Source organism: Ceratotherium simum, chromosome 16, assembly GCF_057802395.1.
Source record: "Ceratotherium simum simum isolate JZ-2026a chromosome 16, ASM5780239v1, whole genome shotgun sequence".
Lineage (NCBI taxonomy): Eukaryota > Metazoa > Chordata > Mammalia > Perissodactyla > Rhinocerotidae > Ceratotherium > Ceratotherium simum.
In genome coordinates, this window is record NC_141915.1 from 60944890 (window position 1) to 60962080 (window position 17191).

Genomic DNA, 17191 nt, shown 5'->3' on the forward strand with positions numbered 1-17191 from the left:
GAATTTTCTTTCTTAGTTCAACATTTCCTGTAATGCCACTATTGATTTTTTAATTAAAAAAATGATAAAAATGTCTTATGTACAGAAACACAAAGGCTTTTCAGGTATAAAGTATATGTTTGCATCAAATAGTGAAAGATGGCAGTCAGCAAGGCTTAACCCCACAGGGCTGAGGTGGGGCCTGGCCACCAAGGAGGACCCCAAGGCCGTAGGAGCTGGCCCTGCCATAGCCCCCCAATGGACAAAGTGCTAAATCATGCCTCGCTTGGTGCCCAGGTACCTGAACCGCTACCGGGGGTGAGGGGGCAAACTGGAGGAGGGAGGGCAGCCAGTGCTTCAGGGCTCAGCCTCTGCTATCAGGTGCTGTCTCTGGTGGCAGAATCCTCAGGAAGCTGCCTCAACCACGTGCTGGCCACCATGGACAGTGAGCCCTGTTCCAGCTGTTCCAGAGGCTCAGGCGGCCTGCCCTCCTGTCTGGCTGTTGGACTCTCCCCTGGAGTCTCTGGGACCACAACCCCTCCCCTGCGCCATGGCCTAAGCAGTTCCAGTGCAACTTGTGTGCCCACCAGGAGTCCTGGCTGATGCCACAGACCAGGCTCAAGGACCTCAGGCTGGGGACACAAGACACCACTATAGAGAAAAGCCACGGGTCCGTGGGCTCCCAAGACTGGCGTCCTTGGGCATGCGCTAGTCCACGTGTGCTTTCTGTTGTTAGCTCGGGAACAGTTAGAGAGCCAGGGGATTCTGGTTCTACCTCGTACATTTGAAAACTTTCCATAAAGGACCACACAGTGCTGTGCCTGCACACACGACAGTGAATGAAACTCAGCCTCTTATAGCTCAGACGTCTGTTGTCAAATTGCTAAAATTTTCAGTTACACAAACATAAAGAGAATAGCACACTGACCCCAGTGCTCATCTGCGGACCTGGCTCCTCCACATTCCCACCCACTCCTCCCCCAACAGGACCGCTTTGAAGAAAGCCCCCGATTTCCAGCTACTTCTCTGATTTGGGGAAACAGCAGCGTAGCTGGGAAGTCACAGGAGACAGGCCTAACCTGTGTGGACACTGGCCTGAGCCCACGTCTCCCATCTGAATCGATCCCTGTCTGTTCTGGTGCTGTCTCTTTTCCCCAAAGTTGGTTTAAAAAAAAAAAACCCCTATTAAGAGATTTCACTTTAGCTGAAGTTTTTTTGTTGTTTATTAGAAAAAGCTCTACCTACCACAGCCCAGGAAGATAAAGAACTAGCAAAAGCCAAGAGAAGAAAATATAACTGGGATCACAGCAAAACGGCATCTGAAGGGCCTCGAGAACCTTACCTGCTGCTCGAAAAGCAGCGTGTTCAAGGCCTGTCTGCAGGGCAGGATCATCATGGGGAAGCCCACGGCCACCGACATCATGAAGCCCACTCGGATCATCTCGGTCACCAGGTTGGAGGGGAAGTGCATCAGCACATTGCCCACGATGGCCTCAGTGAAGCTCACATAGCCAAAAAACCCCACCTGTGGGACGACGAGCAGAGGGCACGTGTGGTGGGGCCGCACCCTCCCCTGCGAACAGCCTGCGAGCCACTTCCCAAGCAGCTTCAGCAAGACCAAAGCCCCGTGAGACTCCTCCCTTATAAAATTTCCTGATGAGTAGAAGGATAAATGCCTACAGGTGAGAGTCTGATAACGGCTTTTCACGAGGACAACAGGGCACCAAGAAAATGGAGCTCCCTGCACGAAAAGGAAGGAGCCAGAATACCCCACGAACCCACATACAGAGGGGTCGACCTCAATCTGGTTTCAAAATCCGAACTAGAGAACCATGGGGTAAGCTGTGGTTCCCTGTGTACTGAGACACAGTGTCGACAACAATGTGCACAGACCATTTGTAAAAACTGACAAGAATGCTGAAACCATGAAGTTCAGAGAAACAAGCTATAATCTTAGTGTATTTCTAATTTTACTTGCAATGTAAAAACACTAACAAACAGGAGCATTAAGACTGGAAGAAAATTCTATCAAGACATGAGCTGTAATTGCACCTGTGGGCTGGGACTTGCACTCATCCTCCTCTGCTACCACACTTTCCACCCCCGGTAAGAGACACACCCTCTTTCTATAGTGAATCAGCAAAGGTCTTGGAGAGGCCAGAAGAAGAGGCTCCCAGTGAGTGCGACCTGGGGGCAGTCCTGTGCTGAGGCGCCCGTGCTCCTCCTGGGATGTAGGGCAGAATCGGGCTCATGGGTCAGCCTGGAGCTGACTTGAGGAGCAAGCTAACCTCGGGCACTGAGCACTGGGATGGGAAAGAAGGGAAGGGTAGGCCTATACGGAGTCAAGGGCTCAGTCCATTCCTGGGGCACTGTAAGGAGCTGGAGGGAGGCAGCATCACGCCGGGCACTGCCGCCTATGACATAGGGGAGGAGAGCAGGGTGTGAAAGGGTCCTACCGTGACGTAGAAAGTAGTGACCACGTTGAGGGAGGAGGCAAATATGGAGCTCATGGTTTTCACTGACGGCTCATCCAGGCTGTCGTAGGTGGGCAGAACCTGGCTGTATAAAAACAATCGACTTCACAAAGCAGATTCCAGAGAGAGACACATCCTCCACCCGCTGTGCTAGTTTCCAGGTCCCCAGCCAACAGTCTCTGACACCTTGCTTCCCACCACACTGGCCACCATGGTAACTCAGCACTGAGGCCAAGATTTTGCAGTCCAACAGACGGCAGAGTGCAGCAGTATGCACTCAAACATTTCACAAGTGCCACAGAATGAAAGACCGCTTATCTCACTGAAGCGGGAGTGTGACCGCTCCAGGGAGCACTGCACTGGGCTGAAGCAGCCCATGTTTACAGGAGAAGCAGGAAGCGGTTCAGAGCATCGCTGTCAAAAGAATGGAAAGTTAAACAAACAGAAGCCGGCCAGGCTGCCCGCCTATCTCAGCGCCTCAGCGTGGGCGGTCAAAGCTGACATGGACAGGAGACAGTCTGCAGCCATCTCTGCCGCCATTGCCAGAGGGCAGAGGTTGCCCATGGACAGCTGCCCTCCCCTGGGCCCGAATGGAAGGTGCCAGGTGGCCACATGCCCATGCAGCCCAGGGAGGTGGCAGAGGACCTGCAGGGGAAACAGCACAAACGTGTGGGTGCCGACCAGCTCCTCAGCTAGGAGTGGGGTCCACACCAGTGAGCCTCAGCTTGTGGGAGCAGCATTGTATCCCAGGACAGGGCCTTCACCCCAACTGCCAGTACACACCAGAAGTCTCCGCCCCAGGAGCTTCAGGTAGCATGGGGAGTGGGCTATGACCAGCACGCGGGGTGGACAAGTGTGGAAAGGCTGAGGCACTGGCCCCCCTCCAATCCTGCCCACACCCCAGGGACCCCTGATGGCAGGAGCCATAGACCCCCACGGTGACCATAGAGCATTTGTAGACCACCCATCTCGCTAAGCGGGCCCCATGACTCAGTTTACCTAAGTCAGGCAGAGCTTTCTCTGTGCAGCCCCAGACTCGCTCTTTGCCTGCCCCACTGCACAGACCCAAGCCCCTCTGTGCTCAGTGCTCTGGAGGCCGCTCCTTGAGGCCGCAGGGCCTGGTGCTTCTGCATCAGAAAGTACTCATTTACCATGAAGTAAGACCAGAGGGCCAGACAGAGAAGGCAAAGCAGAGGCCTGGCCCATCCCTGCAACGAGGAGACCAGTCACACAGACGGGGCCTGGCGGTCACCTAGCAAGGGCAGGCAGGAGCCCTGCCCTGCATGTGCTCCAATACAGGGTGCCCTGGGATGGGGAGGTCCACCAACGGGCTGTACAACTCTGTCGACCCCTCGCCAGCTGCTCATGAGGAGAATGTGGGCGTATCTGCAGGCCCAATGCACCTCTGTGAGCAGCAGAACAAGACGTGTGCTCACAACCCTTCTGGAACCTATAATTTGATCTAAGAACCAAACCCAATAGATGTGCGCTGGCTTCTACGTGGCTACCACCAAAAAACCCCAACCATGGATTTGTTTTGTTTTGTTTTGTTTGCGAGGAAGATGGGCCCTGAGCTAACATCTGCCAATCCTCTTCTTTTTGCTGAGGAAGACTGGCCCTGGGCTAACATCCATGCCCATCTTCCTCTACTTTATATGGGATGCCACCACAGCATGGTTTGCCAAGCGGTGCGTCGGTGTGCGCCCGGGATCCGAACCGGCGAACCCCGGGCCGCCGCAGTGGAGTGCGCGCATTTAACTGCTTGCGCCACCGGGCTGGCCCCAACCATGGATCTATTTTTAAAAAAGCAACTCACAGACGAAAAGGATAGTGGGTAACTAGGTACAAGGTAAAAGAGCAGAACTTCCTTCACCGATTATAATGGGGACACTAAACAGCAAGAGTGGAGCATGTTCTGGTGGAAACCGAGCTGTCAAGAGAGATGGTAAGAGGGAAATGAGGATCTGGATCTCACATGTGGGTGTAAACACAACAGACGAACAAATTTATGTCACATTAGTTTACGATTGGCACCATCTACGCCCACTAGAGCTACGAGGGGGCCTGCTCTGCCAGCCCCTGGTACACTGATGGTCTTTTCCTGTCCCTGACGGATTTACGCCTCTCTTGAGTGGGTTACCGTTTTGACCGGGCACAAATCACTGGCTCTTGTCATTTTGGTGGCAAAGGTAATGCTGCTGGAATTTTGGAAATAGCCTGATCTGCATTTACAGGGCTCCGATTGCCAGAGAGAAGGCACACGCACACGCGCGCACACACACGCGCCTCTGAAAGCGTCCCAGTGGCAGTCTCAAGTCAATGTTTATGCAATTTCTTTTAAATATTCTCACACGAACAGCTAAATCCTGGCAAAGTGCTCGGGACTCTGTGAATCAGATGGTTTGGGGCTGTTCTGCATTCCCTCAGCCAGCCCTTCTCGCGGGCGATTTGGCAAACTGGGCGCTCTCACCAGCAGTGCCGGCAGCACATCTCAGGAATAAAGTCAATTTCTCTCTCCATGAAAACATAGCTATCTCCTTCAACTTGGAGGGGGAAAGGTCACAGCTAAACAAGACATGACTCTTCCATGGGCTGCATCATCCAGTTAAACAAAATGAATGATTCTCGTCTCCCTGCACCGTGCCTCTACCACATGAAATACACTCCCGCATGAAACACACTCGCGCTCGGGGCCCCCCTGGGAGCAGGCAGTACTTACGACTGGCAGGCAAAAGACATGCCAAAGATGGGGATGCAGCGGAAGATGCCCTCCCAGCGGATGTAGCTGACCCGCTGCAGCCACTGCCCCCCAAAGAGGCCGTGCTTGAGAGAGGAGAGCACAATCTGCACAAGAGAAGACAGAGAGCTCAAGGACCAGTCAGCAAACACAGCTGGGACTCAGGACCCTGGGCCTCAGGCAGGGCAAGAGGCGGGAGGAGGGCGTGCAGCTCGCCCGCTCCACATCTCGGCCATGGGCTCTGCTGCAGGGCAGCCTGGTGCTGCCAGCTGGAGGGGCTGGGGGTCCCACACCTTCCCAGGCTCACTGCCTCTGCTGTGCCACGACCTGGCCGGGCACTGCCAGGAGAAGCACTGGCCTTGGGGCTTTCCCGGCCCTCGGGGGCAGCTACCCAGGCAGGGGCCACTTAGCGCAGACAGGAAGCAGTGAGGCCCGCCCACTGTGCCCACCCCAGCTGCCTCAGGTGACAGGACAGTCCCCCCAAATTGGGCAGGTCCTTCCCCGGTCCCACACGGACATGTTTTAAAAGACAAACCCAGTGAGGATGGGGCTGTCTGGAGTGCAGGGGTAACCATCACCGGGCTGGCCCCACCCAGTGCTCAGCCTGCCAAGGAAAACCTATTGCAAAGATTTCCAGGTTCCGTTCCCTCAGGAATGATCATTGCTGACCATCCCAGTGGATGGGCAGGTCCGGGGGCTCAGGTCCCAGGGGGCTCCCAGTGGGAGGCCCCCAAGCACTCAGCAAGAAATGAACGTCCTGAGCATCAACTCCACACTGGATCCTCCCGTCTAGTCGGTTATAAACATTCATTTAGAAAACAAATTGCCCCCTTGCGACGAAATGCTGGCATCATGACTCCTGGTCACAAATCCTACATAAAAAGTCTTTCTGTAAAATGAGGACTGTTCGTACTTTCATTTCCCAGAGAACCGGTCACGGGCCCCTGCCCTGGAGCCCTCCCTTCTCCTGCTGTCGACAGCATCTGAGTCCAGGCAGCCCCGTCTGTCCACCGGGGCTCATACAGATACATTCTAACATCACTTGCCAGGCTTTTAGCCACTTTCCTGTCATACCCAGGACACAGTTGGCAGCCAGACCACATCCGTGAGTGCCCAACACTCACCACAAACATGAAGACGGTGTAGAAGATGAGGGCCATGGCGCTGAAGGACTGGATGGAGGCCATCATGTTCCTCTGCAGGCTGAGTGGGAGCACAATGCACAGGGACACCACGAAGAGCAGGAGCACACGGAAGGTGCCGGTCACCTGGAGGGAGCCGAGTGCATGCTGGGCAGGCATCACCCTAGTAAACCCCATGCCTCCAACCTGCACGCCCAGAATGCACCCCAGGGCATAAGGAACCTTCCCCTAATGACAATGCTGATCTGAGATGTGGACTTACAGAAAGGTCACACTGAGGTGCCATACAGGCAGCCACAAGTGTTCCAAAAGACCAGAGGCTTGAAAATGTCCTTACCTGAAACCCAAACAGCCGAGCAAAGAAGTTGGACCCCAAGTCGCCAATCACAACGTAGAAGGCAGCACAAGTTCCCAGCATCAGCCCGATCATGCTACAGAGAAAAAAGTCCTGGGTTTGAAACGGAATTTTAACAGGAGTCCACTGTCTATCACGATCAAGGCTGGCCCCCTTAGCCAAGTATCCACCTCAGGCCTTGTCTGTGGTCCCGGGAGGAAGCCCCGGACACCGAGCCCCATCCCCGTGGGATCACTGCTGACACATGGCGACCCAAAGGCTGGATGCGATTTTGAACGTTCAACAGTTTACCGGACTCAGGTATGTTTCGTGGAGTTCGCTATTTTACTTGGAATGAATACTGAATAACACTAAACTTTTCTTTATGTGATACTATATTCTTCTCTCCACAGGAGGTTCTAAAAGTTCTTTCAGGTGCTACTAAAATGCACTGTGATGTTAAGACAAGTTAAAAGAACAACCAACTGCTTTCAAAAAGGGTCGTTCTTTTGAATTTACAATTCCCTAATTTAGAAGCCCAAAAGTGCAATTTCCCAGCAATTTTTTCATCTCATAAAATTTTACTCCAAAGGGAGAAAAACATGACATTCCAATTTAATGCCACCTTTATGCAATAGCGTCGGTGGGGGTGGTGCATACAAGTTTCGGGAACAGTGCTGAGAGATTAACTACAATGGAGGGAATGCTATTTTGCTGTGTTCCTCAAGTTTTCCATTTTTATATTTTTCTTAGTAAGACAAATAAGCCTTTCAATCTCAACACTAATCATTTTAGGCTTACAATAAATTGAACTTTCAACTATTTAGTAACTCTTCAGAAACATATTATAAGTTATAATCTAATCCACATCTGAAACATATCGTTCCTTTTGTAGCAATCCTCTAGTTTCTCTTTAGCTACAGGTGAAGAATAGAGAGAATAATACCAAGCACAGTTGCACCATCTACCTGGTCTCCACCAGCATCTTCCCTGCTTTTCCGTAGGCGTGCAACGCTAGTGCAAAAGAAAGAAGAATTAGTGCTCAACCCAACAGCGTGAGAAGACATCAGGGAACGTTGTGAAGGGCAATCTGACAAAAATCCACTGCTCTGGAGTTTCATGGGCAGGAGGGGATTTTTTTAATTTTGGTCTCAGATCTAGCATCAACAAATGACAAGCACAGAAAACAAGAACAAAGTAAGGGAAAGACACAGGCAAGGTGGTTTTTTTCACTCAAAAAAAAAAAAAAAGAACCATCTCCAGGAAGTAGCAGTTTCCCCGCATGGCAGCCGTGGAGGAGGCCTGGCAGCAGTGGAGGAGGCCGGCCGGGAGCAGAGGCTGGGCCTACACAGGCGCCCATCTGGGCCAGAGCTGAGAGGTGCCCTGGAGGGCTCGCACAGCGCCAGCCCAGCACACCCAGTTTTCACAGCCCGCACCAAAGGGATTTGGCTAAGGGTTCACTCTTTGTGATTTCAGAAGAAAATTTAGAGAATGCTTTCAAGTGTAGCACTTCGGGACAGGAGGGGACAAGCGCTCTCGGGCCTGCTCTCTTTCAAGGAAGACAATCAAGGAACCGCCGCACTGGTGAACAGCACGTCCTACAGCAGAGAGGAGGCACCCATCCTTCCTTCCTGACAACAAAATTGCTTCTAGCAGATGAGAGATTAAGAGCCGACTCAGCAAGGCCCCTCCCAGACCTAACAGGGGTCCAGTAACCCCTGTGTCCCCCACCAAAGTCCAGCCGGACAAGGGCAGAGGGAAGTTGCAGTCTCCCAGGACAGGTGCATGTGACAGGACAGCTCCAGCTTCCTGCCCCTTGTTCCTCCCTCACATGGGGCCAGGGCCCTCCGAGGAGATTTGGAAAGCAGGAAACCAGCAGGCAGTTGGTGTGAATGAGTCCGAAAGACACTCATTGTTATTTTCATATTACTTAGGAAGAGGCACAGCGTGGCCAAAACCTAGAGAGCCTGGCATCCGACTCAGGCTACACCAGCTATGAACGGGCAGACGGCCCATGAGACACACAGGCTTCCGCCATGGGGGTCACTCCGGTGTTCCCTGGCTTGTCTGACTACTGGACGGTGACTCGCATCTCAGGTTCATCTAATAACGCCCATTTGTATCACAGAGCAATCTGAATCTGAGACAGATCCTTGCATAGCATGCTGATCAAGGTCAAGCTGAGAATTTCCAAACTAAGAACTCCAGACAGCAGATGGCAGCCCAAGGCCATGCTGTCACCAAAAAGAGGCCCTCCAACCCTCTCAACGACAGTGGTTGGGCAGCAGGCCCATGGACACAACACAAAAACCCAGTGCCCCGAATGTGGAGGTGGCTGCACTCCGGGCTATCCCATTCCTTTTCCTTCTCCAAAAGTAAGCTGAGCATCTACAGCATATTTCAAATGCTCAGAGCACCCCGCCATCCTGAACATACCTGCATCCCAGACAGAGAGGAAATGGAAGGCACTCTAGGAGGTCAGAGGACAAGTCGGGAGGTGGCACTCTTCAGCCAGAAAGACTCAAATGGTTCCCAGGACAATATCCTAATGGGGCTGCCCCCAAGGTGCTGCCTGCACTGAGGGCCTGGTGTTCCAGCCTCCTCGCTCTCCCCACTTTCTTCACCTGGGCCAGGCTCACACACACTCCCCCACAAGCACACACCACACACACCACATCACCCCACAAACATACCACACACACACACACACACACACACACACCATTTCAAGTGTCGATCCCTCAACAAGCTCTAACCCTGAGTCTCAAATACAAATGCCCGGTAGCCCCCCACCCCTTAGCCTCCCACCTGGCATGGCACCGGGAGGGTGGAAGGGGCCCAGGACCGCCTTCCTGCCCCTCTAGGGTGGAACCACAGTGCCAGACCAGCCCCGTGAGGCTGGGAGGCGTCTGCGAGAATGGTTTCTGAGCAAGCACACCTCAATGTGGACCAGACAGCCCTAGCTCAGGCTTTCTTCCTCCATCTGTGATGGGCACTCTGCAGCTAACAGGCTGGGCGTCATTGGGACGAGGAGCAAGCGCGGCCCCGACACTGGTCTAAGCAGTTAGACTGTTGTCCTGTGCGGGCCGGGACTGGCGTCAGGAGGGGCTCTCCAGTCTTTCCCACCTGACTGCCCCATGTCTTTCCCCGGGGATGCTAGGCAGCAGCTGCCCTGGGCCCTGAAACGCTGGGTCAGCTTCTCCTCCCAGGGCCACAGCCTGGCCCATGGCTCTGCAGCTGCGTGGACGCAGAGCTGACCCTCAGCCCACCACGTTCAGTGCAGGACTGCGGCCCCACCCCCACGCTCTCCACCCGCCGCCCAAAGTCTCCTGCTTGCCGACACCCAGCAGCATCAGGTCAGAGATGGGGGTGCATGCTGATCAAGACGAGGGGCGAGCTCAACCCAGCCAGCCCCGGAGGCGGGTAAACGAGGGCAGGGAGGGTGTAAAACGCCCAGGTGTCAGAAAGCTTGCTTTTAGAGCCCTCATTTCCCAAGCCAAGTATCCACATGTGCAGGTCACACGTCCAAGGACAGGCAGGGAGAAAATTGGCTGGACAGGCCCTCTGCAGGCCCCATCCCGGGCCCAGGGGTGGGTGGCAGGCTGACCAGGGCCACAGAAACCTGGACAATCGGATAACAGGATCATAGACACAGCACTGGAAGCATCCACTGCTCATACCTGAGAACGCAGAGCCACACTCTCGACAGTGCAGGGTGTGGGGCTCACAGCAGCCTCATGGGGGGCAAGACCACTAAAGGAGGCTGAGTAGCTGGCATATCTGTATACTTTCTAAAAATGGGGTTTAGAAAAGTCTACGTGAAAGTAGGACACGCAGGGTGAGGGAGCAGCAGGTAAGAAGTGGATAAAATTCACAAAAAATAGCCCACAAGCAGCAAACAAAACACCACAAAAACACACAAATAACACCAACAAAAAATCCACGGGTGCTGTAACTCCCCAGACTGGCAAAGTTCATTTTCCAGCAGATGCCTCCACACTGGCCATGGCAGAGGGGCCAGCATGTGATCACTGCCAGTGGGTAACCAAACTGACACCCCACTGCAAGCTCAAACTCGAGGCTCAGCATGGCATCACTCGGAGAAAACCGCCCACCCTTGTGGAGCGAGTGCAGTTTAAACAGGCTATTTGTTCAAGCTATGCCTGCCACTCCGGGAATTTCCGCACCCTCCCCTGCACTGTCTCCAGGTCTGGACGAAGGCCATCTGTCCATCTCCTTGCCCACAGCTGCCCAATGCCCACAGATCCAGGAGATGACACACGTTGGAGGGGTCTGCTGACAAAGGCCGTCTGTCCCCGCCTGGTGGCAGTGGGATGCAAGGGGAGCTCTCCTCTTGGGCCACCCACTCTGGCTGCAGCACAAGCTCACAGTGGCATCTCTCACCCAGGAGAAGGCAGAAGATGGGGAGAGAGGCCCTTTTGGTAGGTCTCTGCATGCAAGCAGCAGGAGACAGCCTAGGTGTGGGCAGGCTGCTGACCCATGGGGTCCGAGAAAGATTCTCATCTCCTCCTGTCTAGGGCTCCTTTCCAAGTGGTGGGTCTCTCCATTTCTGAGAGATGGTGCCAAGATGGAGCCAGGACAAAGGGCAGCTGAGGCTGCAGCCTGGGCCCTGGGGGGCTCTGGGAGCTCACACAGCTGAGCCATCTCATTTGGTACCAAAGACACAACGGGAGACAGCCAGTGGTTTCAAATCTCTTTTGCTCCTAGCAGTTAGAACTGGCTGCAGTCAGCCAAGCAGTGAAAGGTAGGACCCTGGCAGCTCTTGACCCGGCAGCCATGTAGAAGGGCGTCTGTCCATGGGGCAATTTTCTTTCAGTTGTTCACATCTAGCCAAACCGGTTTGCCTTCTCAGGGACTTTCTAAGAAGAATCAGACAGCTGTCAAAACCCATGGCCTCCCCACTCTAGGGTCACAGCCAAGCACTTCATGGGGTGTCTGCTACAGAGACCCTGAAGGCCACGGCCCACCCACAGAGGAAGGGGCTGCTCGGAGCACAATTCATCAAGCTGAATTAGGTCGCCTCCCCGTGGGTCAAGTACAGCTGGTCAATCTTGCTTCCTCAAGGGACTCCGACAACAGTAAAAGAGCCTGACAGCACCCTTCTCACTGGAAAGGAAAGAGAAGGAAGCACCCCTTCAGTCCTGAGGTCAGAACAATGCTAGTGTGTCAGTGTCAATGCCAAACAGACAGACTGGAAGGAAACCCAAGGCGATGCGGCCAGAAGCCCCTGCGTGGATCCTGCAGATGGGTTTATTTTGTTTGGCCCCTGCAACTCTGCACGCCGTTTCCTCTCACCACCTCCTCTCTGCCACCAGAGCTGTGAACTGAGGGCCTTGCCAGGCCCTCCTCAGGCGGACTGCATCGCGGCCACACACTAGCTGGGGGGTTGGGGGCTTTCACCCGGAGGCCAGGAATTCTCCCTAGACCCACAAAGGACCAGCTCCTGAGAACACGTGTTGGTATTTCAACACCCACGCAGAGAGCTGAAAGGTCCCGAGGCAGACAGAGGGAATGCCGTCTTCACACAGCAGCCTGAGGGCGGCAGGCAAGTGAGGGACCCTGTCCTCAGAGCCACGCTGCCTAGGAAAGATCCAAACTGAAAGGAAGCTGAAGGCACAGCCTCCTCTCCCTCAGTCCAAATCAAAGGAAGCAAGAAAGAACGAACGGAAACAAAACTGCAACCAACAGCGTCAGGAAACACAGAAGGCTGCCGGGGGATGGGTGACTTGACTCCAGCTACAAGCCTGGCCCAGGACAGTCTCTGCCACAGCATTCAAAGTAGAGGAAGTGCAGCAAGGCCCCCGTCGGGCGGCTCCAAGGGCTCTGGGTACTCAGGAGGAGGGGACAGCAAGCAGGGGGAGCTGCTGATTCTACCCAAATGTGGAACGGGAGACTCTCTGTGTGCATGTGCTTAAAGGGGAGACAGGAGACCAAGTATCTCCTCAATTTTGAAGCACACGTTTATATTAACATTTTCTAAAAATTGCATTAAGTTTTACAACAAGAAAAAAATCCTGCTGGTCAAGGAACTCTTTAAGAATAAAGTGGAAGAAAAGTAAATAAACAATGGAGTAAGGCCCCGGCCCCCAGACCTAGGACGCTGCCCTTCTAAAGAGGCTGCTAGAGATGTCCAGCCGCCTCCTCGAGAGCCGACATTCTCACCCAGGCCAGCGTAGGTTCTCCGTTTGCTCAGGCTGGCAGATTTCACCAAGAACATGCAGGACTGGTGTGTCATCCACGAACAGAAAACCAAGAGCAGGGCCCCCAGGACGATGCCACACTAGAGAGTTGAAAGAAAATGAGAAGTTGACAAAATAAACCACTCGGGTGTCTGTACCTCACACACTGACCAGCATGTGTGTGGCTTAAGACAGCCCTCCCCACTTCCCTGCCTCTTGTGGACACATGGCCCTGCCTAAGGGTGACAATTCCTAGCATTGAAAGGGACCAATTTCCTGGATGTGGTGGCCACACGCTTTGTCCCAGGGCCTTAAACATGTGCCTGATCCTGAAAGAGCATCAGGAACACCACTTCCCTCCTGGCCCTTCCAAGAGTCCTATGAACACCAGGGTGCTGCCAACAACTAGTCTCCCCAGATCTCTGCATGCACCCTACAGGGTACCACCTTCTAGCCACTTGTATCAACAGCTACAAGTGAACACATTCCAGAAGGAAGAGATTAAAAATGACATTTATGCCTTTCTAATAAGTTAAACAGACACTCACCATCTGACCCAGCAACTGCACTCCTAGGTATTTACCCAAGAGAAATGAAAACATGTGTTCATGCAAAAACCTGCATGCCAATGTTTATAGCAGGTTTATCCATAATCCCAAAACTGAAGAAACAACCCAAATGTCCTACTAGTTTCTATTAGAGCTGAACGTGCACATATCGTAGGATCCAGGTATTCTCCTCAAAGGTAAATACCCCACAGAAATGCATATGTGTGGTCAGAGCCCGTGCATATGTGTTCATAAGAGCTCTAAATGGGAAATTGTGTGCCAACAAAAAGAATAAGTACATTGTAGCACGTCCACACAATGAATACCCAGACACGAAACACAAAACACATACACATACAGTATGACTCCATTTACACCAAGTTAAAAATCAGGAAACACCAATCTATGGGGCTAGAGCTGGGATGTGGACCCTTTGGGATGAAGGCAGGGACTGGAGGGCTGTGGCAATGCTGTGCTCCTTAATGTGGGAGCTGGTTATATGCGTTTGTTGACTTTGTGAAAACTCATCAAAAGTATACCTCAAATGTGTGTGCTTTTCTGTATGCATGTTATACTTCAATAAAATGTGAGCATTTTCCTTAACTACCAAAATTACTAAAACCAAACAAACAAAAAACCCAAAACCGAAACTTTTTTTAAACGACATGGCTGCCAGACACTAAAAACACACATCCCCAAAGTGCCCATTGGCCTCATGCTGTGCTCTAGCAGACGGGCTTCCCGTGGATTAGATGCTGAGTCCACGCGGGAGTGGCCGTCCCATCTCTGCCAGGCCCTCGGGACAGGGTGAACTGCTTCCAGTTCTCTGCTTGCACGCGGGCCTCCACCACGAAGCTCTTCCCGGGCAAGTCGGTGCGGCCCCTGTTTAAATGCTCTGGCAGGGGCCTCGTGCCCACACAGCAGACACTCAGTCTGCGGACAGTCGAATCCCCGGGCCTGAAAGCACATTTCACAGGCGTCCACACCACAGCCCTGCCGCGGTGGCACTTCCCAGATGAGCATCTGGGACGGCAGCGTCGGACTCTCAGATGCACAACCGGCGAACTACACATTCCAGGATGCAGTTCTGTGCCAAGCCAGCCGCAATGCACCCTGGGACACGTAGTCCTTGCCGAAGTACCCAGAAGCGGCCGCGCTCGCTGGGATTCGCAATGCCCAGATACAGATGTTGCCCCGGGGGCTCTACAAGCCGCTCGCGTGGCCTCTCACAATTGCCAGCAGGGTCCCTGTCCTCCCGCCGACATGCTCACCAACCAAGTCAGATCAACGACTCACACGGGAACCCTAAACGCATTCTCATCCAGGGGCTGGAGGGCTCTATGTGAGGGAGTGAAAATTCTAAGATTAAAAAAATTTTTTTTGCTATTTTTATCCAAAAGACGCTAAATATGAAAAATGAAAAGTGTCTGTTAATCTAAAATTAAACTACTAGTGCCCATTGTCAGTTTCCGAAATGTCCATCTTATTTTCATTCTTCTATCTACTTGGTTTCACCATGTAAGACTGGTCTTTGCAGCCTTACGGCCACCTGCCCTGCCCCAGCGTCCCCCCCCAATCCCCCTCAAGGGAGCCAGTTCTCGGGTGGCAGCTCCTGCCCACGGGGCGGGGGAACAGCAACCGGAAGCTGACAAGTTCACTGTTAGGAAAGAAGTTACCAATTTGATAATTCCATCAACCTCCCTTTTTTAAAGTACCGAAAGCCGGTTTATTTGCGGACCATTTAAACAGAAGCCTAACGAATCCACATCTCAGAAGCGTGACTTTCTTCCAGGCGGTATTTAATGTTGGCACGACACCAAACCTTTAATATCTCAGATTTTTCAATTGGGGTGACATATGCACACGGTGAGCCGCGCAGATCCTAATGCAGATCCAATCTGGCGAATTTCATGATCACTTTGTCACCAGCGCCCCGACCCAGTCCCAGGGCTTGAGTCGCGTGCTTCTGCAGACAGTGCAGCCGGGTCGGGGGTTAAATAGTAATAATAAGAAAACAACACTGAACCCTGCAGTCACTTTCCGTCTTCGGAAGGGCACTTTTCTCTGCGCACCTCGCGCCCGGGTCTGGAGTCGGGAATCGTGCGGAGCCGCCGGCCTTCCAGGGGGTCCTCGGGTCTCCCCTGCAGACCCCCGGCGGCGGACCCGCGCCTCCACCCGCTGGTTCCGCCCGGCCCGGGGAGCAGAGGCTGTGCGCCGGGAGAGCCGGGCAGCGAGGGCGGCGGCCGCTGCCCGCTGGACTCACCTGTTTGAAGCAGAAGGGCATGGTGAGGACACTGACCCCTACTATGCTGTTCACTATGTTGGTGATCAGGCCCCAGTTGGAGGCGGCGGCCGCAGTCATAGCGCAGGGTCTAGGGCCCGGGAGCCCGGGTCCGAGGCGCCGGGACGACGGCGGGGCGCGAGACCCTGAGGGGTACGGGTAGCTGCCTGGAGAAGGCGGGAAGACGGTGGGGGCAGTCAACCTCCAGACTCCGCCAGGCTCTGCGGCCGCCTCATGGCTTCGTCCTCCGCTGGCTCTCGCCGGCCGCCTCTGTGTCCCCGCGCCCAGACCCGGAAGAGCCGCCAGGTGCCAACCAGGGATATCTCAGGCCGGCTTCGCGGCCACCCCAGCGCGCGCACTTCCGCCTTCCGCGGGCTCCTCTGCCCGGAAATGACGACGAGGGGGCGGGGCTCGGCGGGGCGCGCACCCACGAGAGGCGGGCCTGGACATGCCGGCGGGGTCGTGAGGGGAAGGTGAGGAGTGATGGGGCGGGGCCTGGCAGGGGGCGGGGCCATTCGGAGGCGTGGCCAGGCGAGGCGGGCCTCGGCGGGGAGCGAACTAATAAAGGTGGGGCGGGGCCCGGTCGGGGGGGAGGGGCCTGGACCTGCGGGGCGGGGCCGGGGGCGGGGCCGGGGGCGGGGGGCCGATCACCTGTCTGGAGCGCCACGCTGGTCTCTCTGGGTGCTGGACTCCTGAGGCCCGCTTTGCAGGAGCTGGAAGACCAGGGACTCCCAACTATAGGGCCGCCATCCGGAAGGGCATTGGAGTACAGGAGAGAAAGGGCCACACTGCTCCTTCTGGAGAACTGGGTTTGGAGGGTTCATTTTAGCAGTTACACCCTAGGACCGAAATCTAGGAGGGCTTCAAAAAGGAAGTGGCTTGTAGACTGGGCCTTGAGAGACAAATGGGAATGGGACAAATGGAAATGGAGGATGGAAAGGGCTTTGAGGAGGGGAGAGAACAACCAAGGGCCCTGATACATCTGTGAATTCTTAGTACCTGGCAGATGCTCACTGTATGTCTGCTGAATGGATGCTCAGAGACAGGAGGCCTGGGAAGGGCCTTCTCAGGAAGAAGCAAGTAATTCCAAGCCGGCTAGAACTGTGCACAGGAAGAATTAAAGGCCACTGGGAAAAAATATAGGGGGAACCATGTTTGTAGGCACATGAAGGACCTTATGTCTTAGAGCAGAGGCTGATTCCTCAGCTCTAGGCAGTGCAGCCACTAGTAAGGCTCTGTCCCACCCCTCAACCCCCAGGCACCAGAGGAAGATGAGGAAATGCCAGGTAAAGAGTAATTAAATTCTTGGGCCGGCTCCGTGGCTTAGTGGTTAAGTGCGTGCGCTCTGATGCTGGCGGCCCGGGTTCGGATCCCGGGCGCGCCCCGAGGCACCACTTCTCCGTCCAACGTGAGGCCGAGTCCCACGTACAGCAACTAGAAGGATGTGAACCTATGACATACAACTGTCTACTGGGGCTTTGGGGGGAAAAACTGAA

At 54.2% G+C, this 17191-nt stretch overlaps 1 protein-coding gene across 3 annotated transcripts in view; it reads right to left on the reverse strand.

The window, feature by feature from the left end:
* SLC38A10 (solute carrier family 38 member 10) overlaps positions 1-16071 on the reverse strand; it is a 42200-nt gene extending 26129 nt beyond the window's left edge. Inside the window, exons 1-8 of one of the 3 annotated variants that reach the window (XM_014789355.2) lie at positions 15678-16071; positions 12850-12967; positions 7635-7680; positions 6670-6763; positions 6315-6458; positions 5173-5297; positions 2436-2538; positions 1322-1504 (exon numbers count right to left, since the gene is read on the reverse strand). In XM_014789355.2, the coding sequence (XP_014644841.2) occupies positions 1322-1504; positions 2436-2538; positions 5173-5297; positions 6315-6458; positions 6670-6763; positions 7635-7680; positions 12850-12967; positions 15678-15776 (912 nt within the window). In that variant the 5' untranslated portion in view covers positions 15777-16071. The remainder of the gene's footprint in view (positions 1-1321; positions 1505-2435; positions 2539-5172; positions 5298-6314; positions 6459-6669; positions 6764-7634; positions 7681-12849; positions 12968-15677) is intronic. The other 2 variants (XM_087441767.1, XM_087441765.1) reach the window with 2 other exon arrangements.
* Positions 16072-17191: the final 1120 nt, after the last annotated feature.